This window comes from Pholis gunnellus (genome assembly GCF_910591455.1).
Source record: "Pholis gunnellus genome assembly, chromosome: 4".
NCBI lineage: Eukaryota > Metazoa > Chordata > Actinopteri > Perciformes > Pholidae > Pholis > Pholis gunnellus.
Genome location: NC_136530.1, coordinates 11,458,851 through 11,486,581, shown reverse-complemented (window position 1 = coordinate 11,486,581; position 27,731 = coordinate 11,458,851). Strand labels below are relative to the sequence as shown.

General features: G+C 42.6%; 2 protein-coding genes across 3 annotated transcripts in view; both read left to right on the top strand.

Annotated features, from left to right (window-relative positions):
- Positions 1 to 819: 819 nt before the first annotated feature.
- ppp1r2 (protein phosphatase 1, regulatory (inhibitor) subunit 2) lies at positions 820 to 13,884 on the top strand. Its single transcript, XM_079157258.1, has 6 exons — positions 820 to 1,164; positions 6,440 to 6,547; positions 8,010 to 8,093; positions 9,692 to 9,807; positions 11,050 to 11,244; positions 11,463 to 13,884. The coding sequence occupies exons 1-6, from the start codon at positions 1,034 to 1,036 to the stop codon at positions 11,480 to 11,482; spliced, it is 654 nt and encodes a 217-aa protein (XP_079013384.1). The 5' UTR covers positions 820 to 1,033; the 3' UTR covers positions 11,483 to 13,884.
- A 2,087-nt stretch (positions 13,885 to 15,971) lies between these two features.
- The window catches only part of LOC306694647 (arf-GAP with coiled-coil, ANK repeat and PH domain-containing protein 2-like), a 42,885-nt gene continuing 31,125 nt past the window's right edge, over positions 15,972 to 27,731 (top strand). For both annotated transcript variants that reach the window (XM_079157575.1, XM_079157574.1), the window contains exons 1-2: positions 15,972 to 16,358; positions 25,976 to 26,033. In XM_079157575.1, the coding sequence (XP_079013701.1) occupies positions 16,306 to 16,358; positions 25,976 to 26,033 (111 nt within the window). In that variant the 5' untranslated portion in view covers positions 15,972 to 16,305. The remainder of the gene's footprint in view (positions 16,359 to 25,975; positions 26,034 to 27,731) is intronic.

Here is a 27,731-nt window from a genome sequence, read left to right as displayed (position 1 = left end):
TTTATTAGTCCCGCAGTGGGGAAATTTACAGGATCACAGCAGCAAAGTGGACAGTGCACACAAGATACATAGTATTAAACAAGAGCAGCAGTAATACAAATATTAAACAGTAAAGAATATCAACTAAGTAAAACAATAAACTCAAAAAATAGAGTATTTTGTATTGCACGGTGTAATTATTGCACAGATTATTAGTGTTTTTTGGTGTTGTGTTGTTAGTGTTGTGTGGTCAGCACAGCTGTTTGTGCAGCCTGACAGCAGCAGGAAGGAAGGACCTGCTGGAAGGATTTAAGCTACTCTATATTGGGTTCATGTATTTGTAAATCTGACTCTGAAAGAGTCAGTGCCTCACCAGCCACGAACCTCACCGCACGTCACTGGTGTAGTTGCACAGCTCTATACATTTTGTTAAATATATTTTTCATTTCAATTATGTATGAAGGGGCAAACACACAAGGACCTGCAGAGGTTGAGTGTTTCATATTTAAATCATAGGTGGTGGAGTATCAAGAAAGATGATGATTAGATTCATAATTAATTATAATAACCACATGCCCTCATGGACATTTGGTCTTCCTCCTTATTGGGTTAGGGTTCCTGCATTTATATTAATTTCTGAAATACAATATACAAAATTCTGCTGTTGTTGCTCTCTGTTATTATAAGACACATGGCATAAAGGCGCCTTTATAAGTTAGAAATGTTCGAGCACTTAAAGGCAGCATTTGATGATGTGAAATCCCGTTTAACAAAATCTCGCGATGTTGTGATCATAGTACTCACAGTGCTCCTACCCCGCCAGTCAGTGAACAACCGGAGTGCATGTAGCTAGATATGCTTAAGAGCCTGTGCACGTAGAATCCTGCATAGGTTTACACTGAGTTTATGGGCGAGCACTGAGTACTGACGGGGAGCATGTTTAAAACCGACCCTGTGTTTAGTAACGTTAACTGACCAGCAGAAATCACAGAATCAGAAAATCAGTGGACGAGAAGTAGTTGAGCCAGCCGGGTTCGACAGTCAGCGTGTGGGAATGGCAGCTCATCGGCCGATAAAAGGCATCCTGAAGAACAAGAACAGCGGGACAAACGTCCAATCCCTGCCCGAAGAAGTACCGGAAGACAGTCCCGAACAAGAGCCCGTACTCTCGGAAGATGACCCACAGTAAGTGTTTTTGCTTCGCCGTCGTGAGGCGGTTGGTAGCCAGGTAACGTTAGCTAGCTAAACACTTGTTAGCCTCGCTACGTCAGGTTAATTGTGACATAAAAGTCACCTCTTTGGTAATGTTGGTCAACAGTGTGTGTGTAAAAAGTTTCTGGTAGCTTCTTGTGACTATGACTATGGCTTCCCTCCCAATGATTACAATCTTAATGGCATGTGTAACCAAAGAGCTAACTGTCTAGCTGTCAAGTTAGCTCGTTCACTAGCCAATGATTTCAGATGACGACGGTGTGGTTGTAACGGTTTTTAACGGACGTTCACATTGGTAGTTGAAGATACCAAAACACAAAACTCTTACGGACGACTTGCCTCACATTGTGGCGATTCAAATATATTATCAAGTGTTAACATGTATCGTTAAACAGCGACAACCCCCAGCCAACGAGGAGCAGTAACGTTATAGGTCGTATTGACACCTAAACGGAGTAAAAGTATTGTTTATGTCCTCAATAATAGTATCATTGGTTTGTTTTCTCCATATGTAAAAGAGGTAGGCAGTGCTGGATTAAACTGCAAAACAAACCGTTGTCTGTTTCCTGCTACATTAGAGGGATTTAAGATCTAGGCCAACTACAATCTATTAACACATTTTAGGGTATTACCACTGAGATTGTTTTGTTTAACTTTGAATTAATAACGGTGAAATATGTGCTGCTCAAAGCCTTTTGACGGGCTGTGAGGGATTGAGATCTCAATCCAGTGGGTAAACAAAGCAGAGCTGGGTGTACCCCCACGTTATACTTCTAGTGACTAACACTTGACCTTATATCTGACACCACAACTGCGTTACGGGCCGGGTCTAAACTGGCAGCAGTCTGTTTTAAACCAGCCTCTCTTACCTGATCTTAGCTTTTAGTTCAACTTCTACAACCACCTCGAGACTGCTGTTGAATATTCCCCATTATCATTATGACTGCTGTCAAATCCCCTGCTTTAGTCCAGACACCTATTGGATGCTTTGGCAGAGGACATTTGACCGAGCTGTTCATGAATTCCACCCCGATGTTGACCAGGATGATAGTGTGGCTCCCTCAACTCGCTGTAGAGGATGAGGTGGAGAACAGCACAGAGGAGATACAATAGGGGTGTGCCAACTCACGGTTTAGTGGAGTGACTAGGCTCCATAATGATCTAAGGATGTGCTGACTGGGTAAACTCGCATGGGACTGCTAAGTCAGCCGTCGTTGAAAGGTGCTCGGTCTCAGGGTGGGGTTGGAAGTCGGTTTCTTTGTTCTGGAGCCTTTTCCTTCTCTTATGCGTTGGTATTACTGACACTGACACTTTTGCTGTGGCAGCGAGACATGGAGCCTCACATCACCAGTGTTTCAGTGTCTCTGCTCTCCCACAATCCTCCTCTCTGCCCAGAGGAAACTCTGGACATGTAGACTTCCCTGAGTAATGCTGTTGCAACATGAGGGAGCATCTTTTGCTAAAACACAAGAATGCATTACGTCGCATCATTTGTATAGCTGTGGCTCTATGAAATTGTTGAGAAAATAAAGACATCGTTGGATATTTTAAGCTATGTACGTCATGTGTGATCGCACCTGTGAGTAACTGGGTAAAAACTACCCGAGGCAAAGAAAAGGCTGCAAGCTTAATGTGTTGCTGGTATAAATCCCACCATGGTTTGAAAGTGCACTTGAGAAAGTACACAAGCTGGAAACTATTCAAAAAAAAAACATTGTTTGTTTTCAAAAATACAGGGTTTACAATATGCCGATGTGATCTAACAGCTAGATGCACACAAATATGAGGGCTTTGAAGGCTTTACATGAATTAAAATGTCTGATTTATAGTCAGGGTGATGAATGACACCACCCACCTGCCAAATGCTGCCAAATCTTCAATGCAAGCTGGAGATTCTGCCCACTGTAACAGTTGGCTTGGGCAGTGGATTCCTCAGTGGAGTCATTTAGACAAATCATATTTCGATTCTAACAGTCATTAGAAAAAAATACATGGTTATGGTGTGATGCCTCTGATCATTAGATCAACATGCATGAATACAGCACATGGCTTATATCAATTAAAAATGATCCGCTTTGTGATAACGTTCTCTTGCTTTGGAAGGTAAGCAGCCATTCTTCGGTTGGTTAAAGCCACAGTGTGAATAATTAGGCCATAAAAGGACGAGAGTTATTAGAGAGTTCCAGCCCCAGCAGCGAATCTTTCAGCCTTTTCTGTGTTGATACAAAAACAGTCCCCCCTTTTTAGTGACGAGGAAGTGGAGGAAGAAGAGATTTCTGGGAGTATCTCGCATGCAGCAAAGGACCAAATCCACAGAGAAGAACAGGGGCTGTGCATGTAACGCCATGCTGCCGCTGTCGGCTCTTAAGTTTAAAGCAGAGACTCTCATACGACTGGATGCAATAAACGCCTGCACGCTTTCAAATCCGTACACACTACTACATTGATTTTTATTAGCTCCTTATATGGAATTTCATTGTGATTTGCTTCATAAGCCCCATGTCTGTGTGAGTCAGCATTTTTCTTTTTAGTACGACAATGACCCTTCAGTGTCATCCGCTGTCAAGTATACTAAACCTTTGGCAGGTCTTCACTACCCTGGCTCCGTGCATACTAAGGAGTTCTCTTGAAGTCTCTTTTTTTTCCCCACAAAAAAACCCTCAGTGTGGATTGTACAGGAGCCCGCATAGGCCATTTCTTTGTTTCTCTTGCAGCTCTAATTCCTTTCCTTAAACATCGTAGGCCTTGGTAGCTCATTAGAGACTGCCACCTTTGTTATCCCTTCAATCACCCACCATTATTTAGTTTACAGTGATGCATAGGCCGCACACGCCTAGTCGTATATAATTCATGGCCGCTTCCATGACACTCAATCTCTCCTTCACTGTTTCGTGGGCCTCATCCTGACTGTGTGACGGACAGCTTGACTGGCAGCCAGTGAATCTGTCACTTTCAATGTTGTGGACAGAAAAAGACCACGCGGACATGTAACCCTCCTGTGCACAGGTCAGCTGAGGCCAACTGTGGGCACGGAAAAATAAACCGTTTCTGTATTGATGAGGAATCTGGAACTGATGGTCAGAATCAACAGGTGTGTGAACACCTCTGATCTACAACGATAAAGAGCAGTTCTGCTTCAGGACAAGGCGGTAGAAGATGATCTCTCTCTAGCTGCATCTGTTTGTGCTTTTGACTCTGTTTAGATTCACTTCACCAAATACAAATGTTACTCATCGGTACAAAAGGGAGAATCTCTTTCATATTTTGTTGAAGACGTTGCCTTTTTTCCCCCCACATCATGACCTTATGGTGACCGCTGATCTGTGGCCAGAGAATTCAACGCCTCCTCATTACTCCTTTTCTCCGCTGATACACTTTCTAAAGTCTGGACAGATGACAGGCGCTTAAGAAATGGTATTAGTCCTAAATCTACTGCTGCCGGAGGAAGGAGCAGTGATTTGCACTCGGGTTGAGTGTATAACGGCAAAGAAAAACCTCAAATAGGGAAAAGTAATGAAACAAAATAGTAATATCAAATCTACATTCTACTATTTTTAGGTAAATAGAAGTGACTGTGTAAAGTCTACTTCATTCTAACTTAAAACAATGACGTGGGGTTGATTTTAAAAGGAAATCATTTAGCATTTGATCATTCTGAAACATTCAACCAAAAGTTAATTAACTAATGTGTCATTTTTTTAGGACATGACAATAATTCAGACACCGGGTCAAATGAATGAGCCTTTGCTGCTGTTGCTGCTGTGGCTGTTGGTGGGTCCGGGCAGTGGTGGCCGGACCTTTCCTCACTCCTCTGTGACTGTGCTACCTGATAGCACAGCTCAGCTCTCCGTGATGACTCACTCTATTTAATGAGTTTTCCTCAAGCGTTTTGTCGCCAGCTATCGAGCAGCCTCGAGGGATGGTCATCAGCTCTAAGAGATGCAGCTCTATATTCAGTGGCTTCCTGTAGTAGTCGTCCCCCCCCCCCCCTCTTGTAGTGACAGGTGCATCATCATTGCTTTACAGTTTTTGTGATGATTTGCTCTGAATGAGTTGAGTGGACTGGAATTGGATTTGAGGACGATGGCGGTTTGGTGGAAATAGATCATGGTTGGGATTTGTTGTGTAACCACACACACTCCGGGCCCTTTGAAATCCTAGCCTGAAGAGATGTTTGGTTGACACGACACGGTATGATTAATTGTAGGACTCTTATATTAGACTGTATTATTTTTAGCTAAGCGTGCCTAATAGACTGGCACATCTGCCTTTTCCTCCATTTATTTAGCTCTGAATGTCAAAGCGATCTCCTGAGAATCAGAGTCTGTGAAGCGTCCAGGGAATCAACTTGGCTTAGCATCCGCAACCGACTCGATCGACTTATCGACAAACCTGTGTGGCTCAGGTCTGTTTTAGAGGGAGAGGCGGTCCTGAAGCAGCAGGCAGTGGATTTAGCATCACCCACCCCCTGCCTGTCTCCCATGATACCCGACCTTTTGTTCCGTGAACAGCGTCGGGACTGATTTACAGTAGATCTTGGCAGCAAAGTCGAGGGAGAGCAGAGGTGGTTCAACCCAAGCCAGATAACTCCCAACAGCTCCTGGATTCATAGCTTGAAAACGGCACAGTGAACTATGCATTTTCTCTGTGAGCTTCTACTTCCCCTGTGCTGCGATGGCAGGTGTTCCTCGCGTTATCCTCTCGAGCTAAACGTATCATTGGATGCTGATTTAGTGGATGACTTTGCTTCTGTTCATTTCCTCTTAGGATTTGAAAGGGCACCGAGGATTAGAGTAATTCTGAACAAAAAGCGGAACCTAGCGGAGCATGCAGAGGTGACTGCCTTATTCCCCAGATGAAAGTGGGACCATTGGGGCGGGGTTGTTAGGAAAAGGGTCTATTTCAGAGTGAGCGGAACAAAAATCAACTCTTTTGTCTCAAATGAGACCGTTGTTTTAACTTTTGGCCTTATTCACTCACAGCCGATGAGCCTTACCTCTCACTCATGCCCTTATTTGGTGAATAAAGGTCTCGCATCCGTGCTGGATTTCCTCAACATGAAAGCAAATACCACGTCTGTTTTCCCAAAATAGAGTGAAATAGAAGAGTGAAAAGTGGAGCACGTTCGGTCCTAGATTAAACCTAGCAGCTTTTTTCCCCTGCAGGAATTGTGTGTGTGTGGGGGGGTCTGTCCATTCATTTAGCTTTCATTTCCTTCTCACCGTGTTTCCTTTGATCCCTTCTACAGGAAGAAATCCCAGAAATGGGATGAGATGAACATCCTGGCCACGTACCATCCGGCTGACAAAGACTACGGTCTGATGAAGATCGATGAACCCAGCACACCTTACAACAGGTACTTCTGACAAAATGTCCCCCGTTTGAAGGTTTCAATTGATACAATTGGATTCGGTTGAATCACTTTTGCACATATTTTAAATGTTATATTTTTAAATTATAAGCTATCTGAGGACATTCCTTTACTAGAGGCTTGTAAAACTGTATATCCTTATCTACGCTGACAAATATTTCCATAGAGAATGCATGTGTAACGCCACAGAATTTACCTGTTAAATCAGGGTTATTCAATTAAAATTCCGAAATGTCCAGATTGAGGAAATCTCCTCGTGCAAAGGTCCGGAACATTACAATATGTAACTTGCGCTATTTAGTGCAAAATATATATTCAAGAAGCCTAGTAGTAACAAAATCATCAATTATATTTTAACATATAATATATAATTACGTTTTAAAATTTAACTGGATGGATTATAAATAATGCATAGAAATACAAAAATAAATGTTGTTCTCTCATTTCAAGTAAAATAAGGGATCCATCTAAAAATAAAATACACAAATGAATTTTTGAAAAACTTGCATCTTAAAATCTTGATTTTTGAAAAATTAATGAAAAGGAAAAAAGGAAAGTGTGGCTGGAGTGAACTCTTTTCTCCTCCTTTGTTAAATCCATTTCACATCATAACTGTCTCAGTGAACTTTATAATAAACAGTCTCTACACATCTCAACATCTTGCCCTCAGTTCAGACTGGAGTGTTTGGCCTAAAGATGTGCGTTTGGTCTCGTAGTGGCGTTTCACATCGGCGCATTTAATAATGGCCACGGTATCTGAACACATGAGTCGTTTAGTAGCGCCAGCAGGAAGAATGAACAAATAAGGGTTTGTCCATTCTTTATTAAAAGCTCTGTTTTCGTGGTCCACTTCTCTTTTTAGAGCACGCCATGTAAAATGTTCTGATTTAACTTCTCCCACTGCTCTCTCTCCGTCTCTCCTGTCTGTGTGCAAATCTCACTCGGCTCACGATGCGTTTCAGAATACTAGAATAATAGAATTCGATTGGCTGAGTAGCGTCACGTGAGATGATTTACAACGTATGTGATTGGTCGGTGTATTTCCTGGACTGCTGAACGAGTGCCGTAAAGGCTGGAAAAGCTGTGCAGGTTAAAATAGAAGAGCTCCGCCAAAATGTATAATTCTCAATTATCCATCAGTTACACGTCCGGGTCCGGATAGGACAGCGTCTGGGTCCGGATCCGGACCGCGGTCCGCCTATTGGCGACCCCTGTGTTAAATGATCGCATAGCCAGTTTCGGGTTTTAAATTGTGCGTGCGTGCGTGTGTTTGTCTCTGTGTCTCAGCAGGTTTGTAATCCAATATGCCAGGGTGCTGCAGGGAAGGTCGACCTTGTCACGGACCTTTCCTCTTTCAGACCCCCCCCCCCCCCCCCCCCCCGCTTCTGTTCTCCCTCTCTCGCCTCATTTTGGGCTGATCTACATTCGGCTAATTGCTCTCTTTCAGGATGGTGGGGGACGAGGATGATGAAGGGGCGCTGAGTGACTCGGACGGCCACGGCGGACTCGCAGCTGATGACCTGGCATTGAAGTAAGACATGTGAACGGGGGGAGACGAGTACAAACCAAGTGCAGTGGTAGAAAGCAAGCAATGAAATATGATTAGGTCGGCCGCTGTAACAGCTTCATTTCTTTTATTGTTTTTGTAGTTGCTGTTGCAGTTTGTAGCTTTTTAGATTTTGAATGAAGAAGAAATGTAACCTGGAAAAGGGAGAAAAATTCTTTATGCGCTCGGATGTAGCCCAGATAAGCCACACCTGAACACACTCACCAATGTCCTTGTCCTCAAACAACAATGTGTTGTAACAATAACGGATAGGTGTGTAACACTCGCACACACAGGATACAGATGCAGTACACTCACTCCCAGGATGCACTGTGGTTTGAAAAGTACTCATGGGGACACGTGCTAATATGATTGTGCATTTATTTTTTAGTTTGTTCTAACGAAGAAACACACCTGTAAAAAAGCAACATATCTCTATTGTGTGCATAACATACACACAAACATTATAAACCACACAGACATGACCCAACCCGTGTTACTGTGTGTTTTTTGTGTTGTTTAAACATCATCTGGCAACATTTCTATGTTTTCAATGCAAACGGTGTCCTGAATGTATTGATTTTTATTAATTCCATTATTTTGCTACGTACAGAGCATCCTAGAAGGAAAGAAATCTCGATAAAGATTACATTTCTGGGCCGTTTTACAACCACTTGTGTGGAGGGCAAAGGGTCACATAAAAACAAGCACACGGAGAGCAAGAGGGCAAACAACGCCCTGAAAAGTCTTCCTGTATATCTGCCAATCAGAGCTGTTTTCTGGGTGCTAATGGGAGCTTGAGACGTGTGTTTTCTGTGGGCCATCGTGAGTGTGTGAGAGAGTGAGAGAGAGAGAGGCAGGCAGGCTCCGGGCTTTGCAAGTCAATTAGCCGCTTTTTTGCGTACTTCCACACAAGAGCGCCTTCCATTGTTTTACACTAAACCCTCCAGATAGTACAACAGCTGCTCTTCTCCTCGTGTTCAATCTCTCCATCATGCGCTCTCTGTCTCTCCTCTCATACATCACTTATCCAGCTATGCCATTCTTGGCTTTCCTTCCCTCGTCTCTTAATTCACTGCTTCACTGACACCTTCTTGCCTCCTTCCTTCCTTCCTGTCTTTGTATCCGCCCGGGATATCGGATACTATTATTGGTGCGTTGTGAAGCGGTGGGGAAACTGACTTCTTTCTGGGTGAACCAGGCCCGTTTGCTGGAGAGCAGTAGTACAGTAAACAGGAGCCTCCCCGGGGAAAGTTGCACCAATTGACTACCGTCCGCTGAGCCGTACACCATTATTCATGTTGTCCTCTACTGTTAGCTCTCAGAGTGTGAGAGATGGGGGGATAGTAACTCCTACTATTTTTGTCTCATGCTTGAGTACCCACACATGCTCACATCTCTTCTCTCTCTCCTCCCCCCTTGCCCTAAAATCTCTCCATAGAAAGCCTTTTTTAGAAGTCTCTCCGCTATGACTTTATGAGAAGCTATTGGTTATCTCCTGTCTCTATTCGGTCATTTAATAGGCCACTAATTCATATTTCCTGTCTGTTTTTTTTTTTTTTTTTTTTAATCTTTATTTCAAGGCTGGTGGCAGCAGAGGGCTCAGAGCCTCGCTTCATGAAGGAAGAAGAAGAAGTAGAAGAAGAAGACGAGGAGAGCAGCGAGGAGGAGGAAGACGAGCTGAGTCCTGAAGAACAAGGTTAACATGGCGATTCTTTCCTGTTTTTAATGTATTTGTTCACATCCACACCTACTGGTGCCCGAACTAAGTGTCTGCAGCTGGGAGAGTGACGGTCCACAGTTAAGTGCTGCTGGAGAGGGATCTGTTTTAGAAAGGGCTCCAGTGTTCTGTGTGTGTGTGTCTCTTTCAAGACACACACACACACTCTCACTGTGTCAGTATATCCTTTTGACTGTTCTCTGACCTTCTCTGTACACACACACACACACACACACACACACACACACACACACACACACACACACACACACACACACACACACACACACACACACACACACACACACACACACACACACAGCGCTGCTGTAGAATCTGAGCATGCCCGCTTGTTGTTTCACATGTATTTCTGAACTGCGGGTGAAAGCAAGAGAACAGTCTGGAAACTGCAAGTACAATCAAATATACTCCAACTGCAGAGCTGCAGCCTCAGCAGTTTTTTGACACAGTTTTGGGCATTCCAACCTGTGCCACCTTCAGGAAAGTTTACAAATATTGTTTAGAGCTGCAGGTGAAGACGTGCTGAGTCAAGTTGAAGAGAATTTAGGAATGTTTCACATATTTTCTCATGTTCAGTCCTTCTGTGCAGTCAACACAAAATACAAGACATATTTTATGAGCAGATGACAACGCTGGTCTAGTGGACATGTTTATTTATTTATTTATGGGGCTCTTTAAACTAAAATATGTAAAGTAATTTGTCTTTTTGAAGAGTTAATGTCCAAAGTAACTCAACGCTATGTTTACTTCCACAGTCACTTTTGGAGTTGCTGATTTTTGCATACAGACAATGTTTGTGTCTTTAAAGAGCTGCCTGGCAGTGCCAAGATAACATGAACCTCTTGATTTCAAATCAATACTTAAGACACCCCACCCTAAACTTTACTTTACCATCCATATCGAGGTTGCAGCAAGCACTTTGAAGTTATTGTTTACTAAAATAAGTCTCATCATCTGCCTCACTGCGTCCCATTTGGAGCTTGACCCCTTTATTAAAATAAGTTTGTCAGAAACAATAGAAATGGAGAAGATTTTTACTGAGCAACCTCCATGTATGAATGTAGAAGAAATCAGTTAATTATGATGTGAAAATGTTTTTATCAGTAGTCATAATAGTAGTATAATGAACCATTCTAAATGCTGCATTCAACCATTGCTTTGGGCCAATTAAAACGATTTCAATGTTTCCTTCCTCTGCAGCCAAAAAGACACATTTTCAGATGATGAGGAAGATGCACTACAACGAGGGCATGAACATCAAGCGGGCCCGCCAGCTCATCGCCAGCGAGCTCGAAGAGGACGAGGACGCAGACGAAGAGATGAGGGACGACACTGAGGAAGCGAAGGAGGACACGGAGGAGACGGAGGAGATCAGCGTTGACCCGCCACAGGAAGGTAGGGAGGAGGAGACGCGGTGCAGCTCGGAATACTTGCAAAGTTAGACGTAACCCATTTTTAATCAGGAATGTTGTTCAGCTTCCCCAGCCACTCTATTTAGTGGATCAAAGTACAAAGAGAGGAAAAGACAACGGTGAAATATTCCATTTCTATTTGTTCTAGCTCTGCCTGTCTTTCTATTCTCACGTCTGTCTCGTCTCTCGTTTGTTCTCCAGCGGATTCTCTGGACTCGTAGAGGAGGCTTCTTTCCCCAAATTTCAGCCCCTGTGTGTCGGCTCCAGATCGGGACAGACAATGCCACTGCGCTCTGTGTTTTTTAATGACGGGCCGCACAGCAGACACCGCTTCACCACTCGTATAACAAACCTCAACAGCCAATAACCTCCCGGTCACCTGTCTGTCTCTACTATTCCTTAGAAACTGTGCAATATAACCTTCAAAACAAACCTGGTTTTTATCTCCCAGAATGCAACACACAAGAGAAGACTGTTGCTTCCTCCTCCTCCTCCTCCTCCTCCTCTCCTTTTTGCCAAGAATGTCCCCTCCTACCTCCTCTGGACTGGCATCGCACTGAAGGATATGTGATTCTGACCCTGAAAGGAGGATCAAGGTCTTGTTAGAAAAAGAAAAAAAACTGCCGGATACCACGACCCCCGTACTTCTGTACATGAGCCCTGGAGAAATCCAAGGGAAACCCCACAGAAGGCATATCTGAGGCGTGACGACAGCGATTTTACTGGGTGCTCTTCAGGTGGCTTTTATTTTTTCTTTTGCTTTGTGACTCACCACTCTGTCACATTTCCTTTCCTCCTTCAGTACTTTTTGTGATTTAAAAATATTGGGACGCTGTGATGACCAGTTGGGTTGTTTTACCTTGTTATTCAGGTACGCCATTCACATTGGCAAACTGGTGTTATGATCATTTAGGAGCTATATATTAGTCTCTAATAGCACAAGACAACATGACCTACGTCATCTAAACTTCATTATAAAGAACCATCCACATTTGACATCATACAGTGAACACGTAATATATAACATACGTAATTCACACACGTGTGCTGTGGTGTCTCACTTTGATGCTTGCAGTCAATTGTTTTTGCTTAAGATCAATTAAAACAACACAGACCATAATTATTATATATTGGCAATTTTCCAGAACTTTTTATTTACTTCTCTCTTTGCAAGCACACCAAACCTCAATTACAATTCTGGCAATTAAAAAAAACAAAACACGTATACCTCATAAAACCAGACGGTGGGCCTTTTTTTTTCTAAATTAAATCCACTGATACATTTGGCATGTAGGTCGTCTGTCGACGGTATTGAAGTCCCACACGTGAGCTACAGCTTGTGCTACGGATTAACAGCACAGTGTTTGACTAAGAAGAACCCAGCGTTCTCTCTTACAGGGTTTGTTTAGTTGACTTCTTACTGCACGGGAGCTTCACCAGACACCAGAATTGTGTGTAATATTATGGGAGGAAGGTACATTCGTCTACTTGGTGTTTCATTTCTCACCTGGCTTCATCACATTTCATTGAATGCTGTCGGATCTACTGACGTGTCTTGTACGACGCAGCTTGGGAATGTCAAAGAGAAGTTGTTATTGATGCTGCTGACTTTAGTTAAAGCAGATGTTGCCAGTGGAGTTCACCACTAAGGCTTATTGGAGGGGTTTTGTAACGGCTAGGGTTCCTACAGGTGTCGACAAAGTCTTAAATTGTTGCATTTGACAAAAGTATTGAGTAAAAAAAAAGACAATGATCCTGGTTGCACTCATGGAGTTGTTGGTGGTCAGTTTCTGGGGGGATTCTTACTTTTACTATGACTGAGCTATACACTGTATGACTTCACTAGAACCCAACAACCTGAGAGATGCGTTTGGAGGAACCCTGAGTGTGTCTTGTGTTCTGTTCGCTTCATTTTCTTCTGACCCTTTAATTCCTCACTGTGGGTGAAAGTGTTGAGCTCTTTTTTTTTTTTTAATGGAAATACAAAAGTTCATATAAAGTCCACAGACCAACAGTATGTCTTCTGCAAACGTCCCTTTGCAGTTCGTTTCGTTCTCGGTAGTATAGTATTTGGCGGTGTGTTTTTTTTGCCGCCATTATTGAGGTTAAAGCAACTTCCTTTCGGCCATTTCCACCAATCAACAAGTTCACATCCGAGCAGTTAATCACCACATGGTTGCTGTAGAGATACAGGTGTATGTCTGGAAATACAGATGTTGACGATACCGTCGTCTTCTATTCTGTTCACTGAATTCGTGGGCAGATGACAGACGGCTGCAGAGAAGCTGAGACGTTCGGTTTATGTGACTGACATGACTGACATGATCGCCCTGTAGGTGGTTATTACCTGTCAAATGTGCCTCTTATGTATGTATGTACATGTGTGTAAAATGAACAGGCTATGCTCCGTGTTACCGTTTTACTTTCGCCTCACGTGTCCTCCGACTCGCTTTTTGTTACTGTACCACGTCTGCCCTGTTTGGTTTGTTTTCTAAGAACGACAGACTGTTGAACACTGTGTGTCTGTCGCAGTTATTTCCAGTTGAAGCATGTCCTTAATCATTGGATTGTGTGTATTCTGTTTTGTTTTTGTCTCCTACCATTAAACAAATGTTGTTATGAACTCGTATCTGCTGTGGCCTATGATTGATCTGAAGAGTCAAGACGCCTAAAAGTTGAACGATGCAGAAAATCGCTGACTGTCTGATTAAATCCTCTGAAGGAGTTACAGTTTTCCTCCTCACACAAACGACAAACGTTCTTTACTTTATGGCTTTAAATCATTTCGTCTCCCAATGTGTCTCTCTTTATTCAGAGAAGTACCATTACAAAATGGACATGCACCATTAAAACATCATTTATTTTGACTTAAACTTAAATGTGTTTTATTACAAAGCATAGAAATTAAATTGCAAAGATTTGAAACTATTCCATCACACCACCACCAGGCCCATCTTTACTTTAAAAGTAACTCGTCACTAATGTTAGTGAAGATTAATAACAAACGCGTAACTCTGCCATCAATAAAGCCAGATGATATTCCCTGTGCTGGTTACTACATGTTAAACATGTTTCAAGCCTCTGCTTGTTGTTTTCCTTCCTATTATGGGAATGAATGGAGACTGGAAGAAAAAAACATTTGTGCTCTTTAATAGAAATAAAGCAACATTGAAATGTTATTAAGTGCCAGTAGTCTACCGCACAATTACAAGTATAGGCTACTGGAGTAAAAACATTGTCCAGTCAGTTTGGACATTGCATAAAAATAATAAGGTAATCTTTAAAATGACAGTGCCCCTCTCCAACCACCAGATGGCGCTGTAACACCACGTATCTGCCGTTCCCGTTGGGTTTCTAGTAATTCTAATGGGATCAAACAGGGAGCTGTGTTAACTCAGGGATTATCCTACATGTTAGTGTTGAGTGGGTTTAAAACTGAGAATGAAAGCACGTTCTAGTGTTTCATTCAACTGCAAAAACAGCGTTTCAACGCAAGAGGACGAGAGACTTTAATAAAATGTCGTGTTTTACCTATTCGTCTTGTTAAAGTGTTCAGTGTGTGAATAATTTGTAAGTGAGGAGTTATTTAATCTACAGTATAAAGTACGGTGGAGTACGGGAGGAGGAGGCCGTTCACTGACACAAAGATCGTGTAGAAACACACAGAGGAATCACTCTAGTTTAGTTTGCGTCTCATTTATTCACGTGGCTGCAAAGCATGGACGTATTATGTTGCTGTAATACTAATTATTTCATGTGTACTATCCCACTTCTGGGTCATCTTCTCATTAGCCTTTTATCGCATTTATTTTAAGTTATTTTACTTATTCAGTTGAATGTTCACAGGTTTTGAGTAATTATTCAATTTATACCTCAACTTTAACTTAACATCTTTGTCCTAAAAATGTGTCCTGCAAACAGGTAAAGAAGGTGAAACACAGAACACAGTTGGAGATAAATGAACATGATGAAATATTTTAAAATGACACATTAAAAAATTGATCAGGTGTAGCACGAGATACACCCTCGAGAACATCCAGCCATCATCCATGGTTAAAGCATTTGTCATCCATCTAGTTTTTATGTGAGTGAGAGTGATCCACAGCTACTCATCCTACTGTTAATATTGTGTCTTAATGTAATCATAATCTTCTATTGCCAAGAATAAATGCTGAAGCTTTGATTCATTATTACTATTGTGTTGACACTTTGCTAGCAATGGATTATTTGTTTTTATTTCCTTAAATTGGAAAGAAAACAGTCATGTTACATTGGCTCTTCTGATAAACTCTGGAAGATGTAGCTCCTATTCAACAGACAGGCAGAGAGAGAGAGAGAGAGAGAGAGAGAGAGAGAGAGAGAGAGAGAGAGAGAGAGAGAGAGAGAGAGAGAGAGAGAGAGAGAGAGAGAGAGAGAGACTTTATTAATCCCGCAAGGGGAAATTTGTTCGCTACAGCAGCATTATGATACAGCTAAGCAATCAAAGTAACACAATACAAGTAATACAAATGCACAATATATACAATAAAGAAATATATGATAGAGACAGCCACTCGATCCCACTCCCGTTTTCATGAACAGGACCGCAGAAAGCGAGCGCATGCGCGCTGTGGGTAGTGAACCATCTGTTCCCAGCATAGACGATCTGTGACCGAGGCAGTAGTCTCTGCGTGGAAGAACAGATCCTCTCCCACTGGCTGCTATGACCTGAGCTACCGGACGACACGTCTCTGCTCTCTGGACTGACCGCTGCTGCCTCACAGAGTTTCGTTCTTTTCTAGCAACTCTACATTCAACACACACGCACACACACACACACACACGCACACACACACACACACGGTCGTTTATGGTTGCATTGCCACGACTCTTTGTAACCGTAGCTGCTGGCCTCTGAGGCTAGCAGTGACAGAGTGGAGCCAGCTGGTCGGACAGCGGTACAGTAACGTTAGCACAACAAGCTAATTAACCGGAAACACTTGAGCCTGGATTACTGCCTTGAATCAAAGAGAGTCTGCGGGGTTTTTAACTCACTGCGGTCACAATGAAGATAACTGTGGATTTCGAGGAATGTTTGAAGGACTCTCCAAGATTCAGGTGAGTGGTCGCTGTAGTCCTGGTTCGTGGTGATTTATGTGTCACAAGAGGAAAGTATCAGTGAACTTAGCTGCCTGCTAACTAAAGCTAATCATGAGTATCTAGCTCTCTGTTTGCTGCATGCCTCTTTTTCTATTTGTGTCTCTCGGAGAGCCTTAAACTCACTGACCGGATGAGGCACACACGAGCAGGAGCAAGCTGGTGCTGGTTTATTGTGTATCAATTATGTATATTATGTATGTGTATTAAAAATGAATGCTGGAAGACACAGTCTGTGCCATTAACCTTAATTTGGCATTGTTTAAAATGTCAAGCATAGAGTATGAGAGTGTGCAGCACTTCACACTGTGCCATACTTTCTTATTTAAGTGAAATTACAGAGAAAAAGGTTAATATTTTGCAGCTATACACAGACTATGTTGACATGCATGCACACAGAAACAGAGTGATGCTAATCTGTGATAATAGTTTGATTTAATTTAATTATTTGAGCACATTTTCTGAGAAATTTGAGAAAGCATGTTCTTGCTTTTACCAATGTAGGTGATTGTGTATTACAATATCTGGATATTTATTTATGACATGATTATATTGAAAGACCATAAATTATCATATTGAATTATCGTCCAGCCCTCTACTGCAATTACATACTCTTGTCGGCTTGTATTGACAGGAAACTAACAATTATTTTCATCATCTTCCAGTTATTATTTAAATTAGTCGGTTAATTGTTTTGGCCCATGAAATGTCAGCAGATGGTGAAAAAGATCAGTTTCCCAAAGCCAAAGTTGACACATTGTGAAAGTCTCAACAACCCTAAACAATTAAGATTCACATTGTTGAAGATTCAGTAAAATATCACATTTAAGAAGATGAAACCAGTGACCTTGTTAATAACCTTTCTGTGCATTGACCCCTCATGGATGGTTTAAGCAGTACAGGGCTCACACTTCTTCTCCCACCAGCCACATTAAGTAAAACATCTTTAAACTCATCATCCATTTTTAAGTATCTGCGTGAAGTGAATAATGGCCGAGTCCACTTAAAAGTGTAAAACGAGCTCTCGTGTGTTCATGTGACGTATATTCCTGGCAGCACTGTTGCTTCTAACAACACTCACGACTATCCAGCGAGCTTTAAAAAGCTGTGAAAATGTTCTGCTGGCTCTCCACTTCCTTTCTCACTCACTCTGCGTTTTCCAGAGATTTGAGAAAGCGCCTCTTTCCTCCCACAGCTCCCCTCCGCTAATGCTGCAACATCCTCTCTCTCTCTCTCTCTCCAAAAAACAACAACGAGGAACAGATGTTAACGTTCAGAGGTTTGAATGAAGGGAAACTTCCCAGTCAGCTGTGTTGCTTGAATCTGGCTGGTCTATCGCTCTGGTGACTTGCATCCCACGTTGTGTCACCAAGACTGCTTAACGTAGTCTTTGAACTTTCTTTCTTTCCTTCTTTGCACTGTCATCATTCAGTCCGTGATTGAAACCCCCTTTTTCCATAGACTTCATAGACTTCATAGGACACTTCTTCCCTATCGAAAGTCAATCATTTGTGTACAAGACTTGATCCTCGATTGTTAATACTAAGTCAACAATGGCCAGCCTCCAACATCTCTATGAGTTACACCTTTATTATTCTTATCCTTTCATGGTGTTTTGTGACTTTGCATTATTCCAGCATGGCTCCACTTGTTAAAAAAACAACCTGTATTTGCAGCTATCTGTAACATTGTGAACAACTTAAACTTTATTCATCTTTAGTTAAACGACAGAGAATTCATTCGCAAATATTTTTGCTCATCAAATTTTCAAGCGAACATCCCGAACGCTAGTTCCACTTCCTACATTTTGAGGATTAGCAGATTTCCTCTGTTTCACGTGATCATAAACTGACTATCTTTGGGTTTTCAACTGTCGGTTAGAAAAATATTGCAATAGAAACACGTGATGAGTATTTCTCACTGTTTCTTGACATTTACAGAACAAACGGTTGCTCAAGAAAGTCATGGGCAAATGAATTGACAGTGAAAATAATCTATTTTTAAAGCCTTCAGATACAGTAGATCATGTTCTGTCTCTGCAAATGTACTTTGCTCCTTTCCCTCCTTTGTTTTCTTAACGTCTCACCTGGTCGAATGTTTCCTGCATTGTTGGGAGGAAGTGACATTTTTTGAAAGAAAGTTAACGGTGTCTATCTCCCAACAACGTGTAGGCCTCTTCTCCCACACGCTCTATAGTCAGTCCAGACTCGACTCCTCTGCCTCTCACGCAAAAGTAAATGCATGTCGTAGTTGCTATATATAACTTTAGCTTACAGATGTAGGTTCTTTTGGGAAAATTTGGTTACATTTCCCATGATTCTCTGCAGCCAGGAGTCCAGCTAGCCCCATCTCTATCCATATGCCATCCTATTCCCTTAATGTAAATCGACTGTGGGCTCATCCTGACGGGTTGGGACTGATCTTCACAGTGTTCCACTTCGACCACCATCGCTTCACTCTGACCCCCCCCCCCCCCCCCACCCCCCCCACATGTTATGTTTGGCCAGAGAAGAGGACATAGCGAGTGGGAAAGAAAGAATGGATGAAAACACAGATATATACACACCAGTGTGTGTGTGTGTGTGGAGCAGCCTCTCACTCGCTCAACATCTGTTTCCATTTTGGTGTTTTGCTTTCAACTTTGTGCCAGAGAATATGGAGCCCCCAAATGTGGAGAGGGTTGTTTTCAAGTGGTAATTTGGCACACCCTACATGTTTTTTGTTTACTTTTGCTCTCATCTTCATTTTAGTTTGGAAGTTGTCTTGCTTTCAGCCCCGAGTGCAAAACGGATGAGTTTTTGGCAGTAAACCCTGGTATAGTCTTCCACTCGACTCTGGCTCCTCTTCAACTACGAGAGTCGAACATTCCCTTCAGTGGGCTTTTCCCCACATGCGTATATGAGTAAATATTTTACATATTTAATAACATTTCTTATCCTGCAAGGTCCCAGAGGAGGCTAACTTTTGCGATTAGAAAATAAAACATCGCAAGAGCAGGATGGATATATATTTTTATACTTAGTAGACATGAACTGACCAAGAGTGAGCTTATTCGCCATCTTCACCGGCTGCTCAATCGTGAGAACAGGATTGCTGGCTCCTGATTGGTTTAGCCGACTCTGAGCTCGGCGTGGTGCCATTGTATGAGGTCATCGGTCGAACCGCCCCGGTTGCAGCTTCCCCCTAAGTCACGGCCGGCAGCTGTAGAGCGGGCAGATAGCCGTCAGTCTTCTGTAACACAGAACCTTCAGCCTGAAGAGGAGCTCCGGTCCCTCATTAGCTTCCTGTGGGAGTCCGGCTGAAGGCTCGTTAGCACGCTCAGCTCGTTGAAGTCTGATTTAATTGAGCTGCGGTTCGTTTTCCTTTTTAATGGTAATTAATAAAGGGCATTAACGGCTAATTAAATGTCATGACTGACTGCACTCCTGCTGCATTGGTAGGGCTTGACACAGTTGTGTTTCATTAAGTACGAGGCAGCAAAGTGAATAAAACAGATTAGAAAGTGTTTTATTTTTACACCAACTTCTGACATTTGAAGGCTGAACGATTAATCAATTATTTATGAAAGTATGCAGTAGATCAATCGAAACTGAATATCGAGAATGTTCCCTTCTTACAACTTATGTAAGACAAAGGAAGGCTGAGGATGCTTCACTAGAGTCTGTGTAACCGTCTATCTTTAAGTAATGACCTCATCTTGTTGATGTTGAGGCTTGTGTGTTTAATGGTGGGTTTTTACCACAGCGGGACCCCCCCCCCCCCCCTCGCTGTCCAACAATTACAGGATCTACGTCACAGCACTGAAGCTCACCCCATTCTTCACATTTCCATCCACAGCGACCGATTCAAAGTGTTTACCACCACTGTCATGTCAGTCCAGTGGAATACACTTTATTATTCGTTCCCTCATTGCAGACACAAGAATTATAAAACAACAAACGCAGCGGACCCCATGTGTAATCTTCTTTCTATACATTACAACATTGTTGAAGGCAAGAGGCAACCGAGGGAAGAAGAGATGGCAAAACACCACTGGACACGAGGCTGTACGAAATATAATTAGAAAACATCAAAGGGAAGTTCAGCTGTCAGACATCTTAATTGGATTAGTTCTAGTCGTTTTGAAAGTAAGCCTGCTTTGAGCTTACAGTGGAATTTGGCGCTGTATTATAGGAGAATATGAATATGGGATTAGGCTCTATGCTGGCAGATACGTGACACTAAATGACTCAGTTTGGGACTCATTGTCGGTTAATCTGCCCGTTATTGAATCGATTCATCTTTTGGTTCAGACCAAAGAAGAGAAATGCAGATGTTGTACAATGGAAACTGATGTTAAGTCGGACCAGTGAGTGCAGAAAGTCTGCATTAGCACATATCTGCCAATTTTGCGGATCGCGAAAATATGCGGAGAGCAGATGGCCTCGGAGGGTTCATGCCTTTTTGAAGTGCCGAGGTGTGTGTGTGTGCCACCGGCCCTCACAATTCTCTGCTGTGTTTGCAGCGTGAACGACAAACCTGTTTAACTACCTCAGTGCTGCTGGCCCGCTACCAACAGCCACACACACACGCTTTGTTTTGGTTCACGGTCACTGAATCGCTGCAAATGTATTAGGTGTCTCTGTTTTTAGACTAGTCAGAGCTCTCAGTATTACGTGGAGGGCGAGCAGCACAGAAAGGATCGAAGGCTTTGTCGTCTTCTGTTGGTAGTTGGCAGAGGAACACTTTTTAGTCACCCGCTTCTAAAATCTCACCATTTAATGGAGATGTTTGTTTACTCAGAGTAACAACACATGCAACGCGTTTAGTGGATTCCCTGTAAGTGTTGGCACCACGTTGTCTTCCCGTCACAATTTAAGGTATTGATCTACAGTACGTATAGCATACAGTTCCTAGTAAGTATTTTGTTTTTTTTAACTGTTTTTTACTGTTTTGGTAATCGATTATAATTTAAGTAAAGCTAAATCATCCAAACATTAGCTGGTTTCAGCTTCTCAAATGTCACTTTGGGATATTGTGATGAGCTTTTTTCACTTTTTTTTTTTTTTTACAACTAAAATTAAGAAAATGCAAAGCTGGCTTCTCTTCTGGACGTACAGTAATGTGCACATCTGTCTGGCTTACAATGTGGATCAGTGTCACTTTGCGTGATCTTAGTCGACTTAAAGCCAAATAAGACCCAAACATTCCCTCAGAATGACGCTGAGTCGACGTCTTTCTCACTGATGTGGTTTACATAGAAACCCTTTTCTTCTTCCTGTTCTTTTCATGTGATTCATACGACAGGTCTCTCTTTATTTAGCCTCAGGCTCACACCCAAACAGCACTTGGACCCGGACGTCTTAGGTTCCTAATTTATATCGTTCCATTTCGCGAAGAAGCTGGTAATCACATGTTGCCGTTTCCTTTTTCCTCTTCTGCTCCCTGAGCTGTAAAGGTCAACAGCACATGTGGTGGATATCATTTCTCTTTGGTGCTGAATGACTAATACGTAAAGCTACTAACTCTGAATCATTTACTTCTTTATTACAGTTTGACCGCGCAAGGTGAAAGTGTTGGTGGACAACATTTGAAATACGAGGTATAGCCTAATGTGGCATGTTCTGACTGTTGTCTGGTTTACTCAATCCAATGATGGTGAGATTGTCTACTGATACAATCTTCACATAAATAGAGATTTAATTTAATTTTTACATGCGCTTCCTTGTGCAATGACTGAAGGACCCTTTAGCTCTGTGTCACTTGGTGGGTAGAGTGCCAATGCTTTTTTTGGGTGACAGCATTGACATAATACATTTTATACCAAGAGATTTATAGTTCATAGACCTGGGCAGCAGATCACAGGGCTCTCGGGTATTTCACAGTTCAACATGCAGTTGCTGTGGTGTTATCTGTGTACTTTGGTGTTCTCGTAACTGCCATATGCCTGAAAGCTCGGTATAATAAACTACTGACGTACTCTAGCCATAAAGAAAAGTGACCCACTTGCTCTATGTTCAGTCCTGGAGGAAGGCCAATCAACGCTGCATACATGGAGAGACATTTCAGGTGAATTGTGTGACCCCATAATCGGACGAATCAGACGATTCATTTTTACATTGATGCTCACAACCCTACCACGACTCCTAGCCTGTGTGTGTGTGTGTGTGTGTGTCCCGTTCTCTCCAGCTTTCTTCTGCTGCTCATTATCCGCACTCATGCTGGACGCGCTCCAAGCTCAGAGCTGTGAGGCAATGGCCCAGATTTTCGTTGTGCCGGGGCCCCTCCTGCTCTTACCCTCCGTCAGCACTTTCACAAGTTCACCCTGCAGGCTCAAGTTACGAGATTAGGAGGACGCCGTCATGTTCTCGTGATCGCACAGAAAGCCAGAGAGCGACTGACAAGACACAGGATTGAGATCCGATTTCCAAGGCAAATTTATTCTAAACCACGAGGTTGTTTTTGCAGGGAAAGATGGCTGAGTGTGCCGTCATGCCTTCCATTCAGTCAGTTTCACACATTCAGATTTTGGAGCTGTTGTTGGTCTCTGAGCAGCTCTACCTGAGGAAGGTCAAGTGCTTTCATCAAAGACAAAGCAACGGCGACGGGCGTTGTTGAGAGAATAAAGAGTATTCCATTTAAAATCGTACAGAATCTGCTTACAGCATGTATTTTTATATATTTCATATTTCATTTCATTGGATTGCACCGTGCCCATGCTTCATTTCCTCAATCATAGAGCTTTTATTGGATTGGTTATTGAAGATATTTTGTGGTGGCTTTTGTGTCCCTACACATCCGTCATATGCAATTATCCCCTGATGGGTTTTCTTAAGATCACACCCAAATCTTCCATTGAAGACCAATCTGGTTCTTGGCTGCTCTGTGAAAGCTTTGGCCCGTCCTCCGGCTGCTGGTAATATTGGCTAAACCAAGGACTGCAACTCGTACTTACTACACTGTCTCTACTGTGTTCATACCAGCAGCATGCCCAGTGTATGTAGATGTATTTAAGAATGGGCCAAATCCTCAGACACTCGAGCCGGTCCTCATCTGGGTGATTCTTTAAAGAAATGGACTTTGCCTCTAGCGAATGACGAAGGCAAACAGGGCCTGTAAGCATGTTCTTTAGCTTGTGACCAGGATTAATGTCTCTTTAAAAGAGGCAAGCTCTTTATTGCTGTTGACCCCCTTTCGCTCCTCCGTATCTACTTAAGCTCTCAGTTCATTCCCCTGTGTTTGGGTTAACAAGTGATGCTCGCTGACGCACAGTTGCCAATGTTGCAAGCATTTCTTGTAAACCAGGTTTGTTGCATTATAAAGCACAGAAGATATAATACATTGAATAAACCGATGCCATTGCATGCAAGTTTACGTCCGTATGTATTAATCAGAGTACACAAGATGAGTTTTGTCATACAGTGTATCCTTTATGCTGTGTAAGTTTAGCACCTCAGGGACCAGCGTGAAACATATTTGACCGAACTGAGCGTGTCTGTTTTTGCAGGCTTGGTTCTGGCATGCCCTAATTTCAACTCGCTGAGTGAGTGGCTTCCTGTGCATGCTTTACTGATTATTTAACCTGCACTTAGCTGCAACACCAAGTTCTATCCTTCTCCTGGTAGCGTAGCCAGCATGTGAACATCCTAATGGATCCATGTCAACCGTGGTAACCAACAATTAACCAGGCAGCAAGGTTTGAGCTCAGATGCTTGGTCATGGACTTGAGGATACTTGGCTTTTCACCAACATCAGCATTCTGCCTGATATTTACCTTGGTTTCATCAAACGTATTGGTGTTCCTTTAGTGTAGAGACCTCTATCTTGTGCTCAGTCTTTACTTGAAGCCGTTATGTTCCGTAGAAGGAGGGTATCCACATGTTTGGATGTTGCACAGCCTTGTTACTTGCTGATGAAGCACACATGTTAATAAGACAAAAAAGCTGATCTGATCTGGAGCAGCACTTTACTTTACGACCTTCTTCATGAAAACACAACAAACTCCAAGCTGCCCCAAGCTCAGACGGTATGCCATTGAAGGATGAAGAAAATGATGCAGCTGGATTAACCCCTAACTCTAACCCTTATACAGTAAGAAAGAGTCTGTACATGTACACGGGAATCCTTGACTCCAGTACATTTTGTTGAAAGCACTGAGCTAGCTCAGTCTGCCACTTGTTCTTCCCCTGGCGGTGACCAGATGTTGGCAGCTTTTCAGTGTGACACCATACGGAAGAACAAACAGCTGGAGGGGTTTTTGGGAATGCCCCCCGCTGCTACTCCCGGGTCTCTCTGTTAATCCCTTTGCTATATACTGACACACACACACACATAACCTAAAAACTAAATAATTAGTTTTAAACTTCCCTTTCTGTAGATTATTACTGCTAGATTCTTGTAAATCTGAGTCTGATTGGGGCACAGCATATTACATTCCTTGAGCACTGAAATGTGGAGGAAGGTGACACGGTCACACGTTTAGCTGCATAGATTATCATCAGAAATTATTAATTCACCAAAGCCTGTGACGACCTCGTCTTCTTCTTCTTCTTCCCCCGTCGTGGCGCTCGCTCGCTCGCTCGTAGGCTGTTGATCCCGTGGAGAACCGAGCTGTGCTCCGTCACAGTTTAAGGGGCAGACAGCCAGACCCGACTCAAAGCCCTGTGGCATTACCCAAAATGGCAGCTCTCAGTTTGGCTGCCTCTAATGGTGTGTGTGTGTGTGTGTGTGTGTGTGTGTGTGTGTGTGTGTGTGTGTGTGTGTGTGTGTGTGTGTGTGTGTGTGTGTGTGTGTGTGTGTGTGTGTTTCTGTGCACGGTTGTGTCAGTACACCGTGGAAGTGTATAATATCATGTTTTGTAGTTTTCAGAGGTTGTAATTGTAGAAAATGGGCTTTTTGGTGGAATTGAATTGTTCCATTTAGCTTGAAGTACTCCCTGTATTTAAATGGTTCAGATGTTGATAAAGGGCAGAACAGTCATGCAAATATTTCCCCCATAATCATAGAGCATGATCACATAAATCTGGTGCAATAATCAAGATATGATGTCGTGGATAGTTGCAGTGTTCTAACGCTTCATCCTAGTCTTCTTCAACACAGCGTGATGTTCATTTCGTAAATTAAGGTCCATTTCGAGAAAACAACATTAACTCTTTCACAGTTCATGAAAGTATACTTGCAACCGTTTTGGTGCACAAAAGAAATAATATTCCGTATTCGGTTGTACTTGGCTCGAACAGCTTCTGGTTGCAAAAAAACTAAATTCCGACGACCAAAAACATAGCTGATGACGGCCAAATCCCAAACCCGTCCACAAACCCACGGATGATGTCATGGTGACTACGTCCAACCTCTGATATAGAGTCTGTGGCCTGTGTGCAGTGAACAGCAGGACAAATGGTAATAACGTAGCAAAGACTGTAAACCAAAGTGTAACAGAGCGACTTCATGTTCTCTACACGAGGGTTCCCTTGCAGTGTCTTTTGTATTCCATTCACCATCGAGCATATGAACGCCCCTCAGTGTCGGTGAAGTTGATAGTATTGCGTCACTGTCGCACTTGATTTCAAATGCTCCTTTTCATTTTTCTTTCCCCACAGAGCGACCATAGAGGAAGTGGAGGGCGATGTGTGCGAGTTGGAGTCCAAGCTCGACAAAGTGAGTACCGCCCATGAGAAGCATCGCTGAGTTGTTCATTTGTTCCGACGTGCGAACTGTCCCCAGCGTGTCCCCCGGCCTTTAAATAAGACTCTAATGTAGACTCCGTGCACCTCGCTCTCACTTTAATAAAATGTGTGAGTGTGTGTGTGTGTGTGAAGTATATGAAGAAACACACCCTGTAGTACAGTGCGCGCTTCTATGATTCCTAAACATCATGACCGACTCAGTTCATCTCTGCCTGATTAATCACTTTATTATTTATATATTATTTATTTATTACTGACTCTCCATGTTTGTTTAGTTTATGCATTCTTTGAATAAATGTGCTTATTTATTACTTTTAACTCGTCTGGTCTCCCGTTTATGTTTTAGCCTTTGAGCCGTATTGTATCACTTTAAACATCTAACAAGGACATTTTATTTATCAAAATCATAAAGATGGTGATTAAATCTGTTCTGGCAACAGTATTTGTAACACACAGTATGAGGTACGGATGATGAACTTTGGTTTTCCATCTATAGTTTGATTTGCTCAACATTTTAGCGTCTTTCTTTTATGTCTGACTTTCTAAGTAACGTATTGTTTCCTGTTGCTGGTTCAGATTATTTCGTCTCTCCTGGTGAGCTACGTCGCAGTTCACCTCAGCCATTCTGCTGAAGTTAACTAGACTACATGTATAAACCAAACAAACAAACTAGTTTTAATCAGAAGTTGTGTCCGGCCCTGAGGGCAAACCCAGTGGATCCCCCACAGAGCTGAGAGTCTGTTCTCCAGCTGGGGGCGAGACCTCGAGCCGGGAAGATCCCAGTTCATTGTTTCTGGACTTCAAGTCTCACAGAGTCCCACCCTCCTCCTCCTCCTCCTCCTCCTCACCCCTCCTCTGTGACTCAGCCCCGGCCTCACTTCCCCTCTTGCTTGCGAGAGGAAGGATCTGCTGGAGAGTGTGTGTTTTTGTGTGTGTAAGGCTGTGATAGTGTGTGTGTGTGTACGTGTTAATGGTCCGGGTCAAGTGGAAAGGGGCTGAAGAGACCAGAGTTCAACTTTTCCTTTTGAGCTTCCTACCTGCCAGACATGTACATACACATATTGCCATATTGCCAAAAGTTAACAGACTTTTAACTGAGTCAATAGTATGTCCGCTCATAAAAAGGGCGTTTTCCTCACAGAATGGAGTCTGTAACAGGAGTTAGCTGTTGTCTTTTAGCCGAGGCTTCGGATGTTCTTACAGTTTAGGCTTGAGGTCAGATACGATTGACCTGTGACTCATTTTCTTTTTAATGAAAATAACCCGTACGGTGTTCACAGTTCCTTTTAATTTGGAAATTAAAACTCATAAAAGGGGAAATTTAAATGTAAATCAAACCTTCATGATGTTTTAGAAAAGTCCTGTTTCAACTGTATGAATATTTTCGAGGCAGACGGACAAACTAATGACTCAAATTACTCGTTTGTGTTTTATTTGATTTCTGATTCAAATCCCTAATTTACTTGAGTTTTGCTGCAAAATATCAATGTCAGTTTTGTATTCTATCAGTTTTTTAATGTATTAATAACTCAGTAATCTAGGAAACTGCTTAAAATTACCATATTTGCTTGTGCTGCAGAGGCACATTCGGGCTCTGTGTCATCTCCTGTGTGGGAGTTGTTTACATAACCTGGAATTATCTTTGGCCCCGATGAGTCAGATGTTGTTA

Coding starts and splice junctions, on each gene's coding strand:
- ppp1r2 (XM_079157258.1), top strand. CDS start 1,034: ATGGCAGCTCATCGGCCGATAAAAGGCATCCTGAAGAACAAGAACAGC. Junction 1,165..6,439: donor CTCTCGGAAGATGACCCACA/GTAAGTGTTTTT, acceptor TCCCTTCTACAG/GAAGAAATCCCAGAAATGGG. Junction 8,094..9,691: donor GCTGATGACCTGGCATTGAA/GTAAGACATGTG, acceptor CTTTATTTCAAG/GCTGGTGGCAGCAGAGGGCT.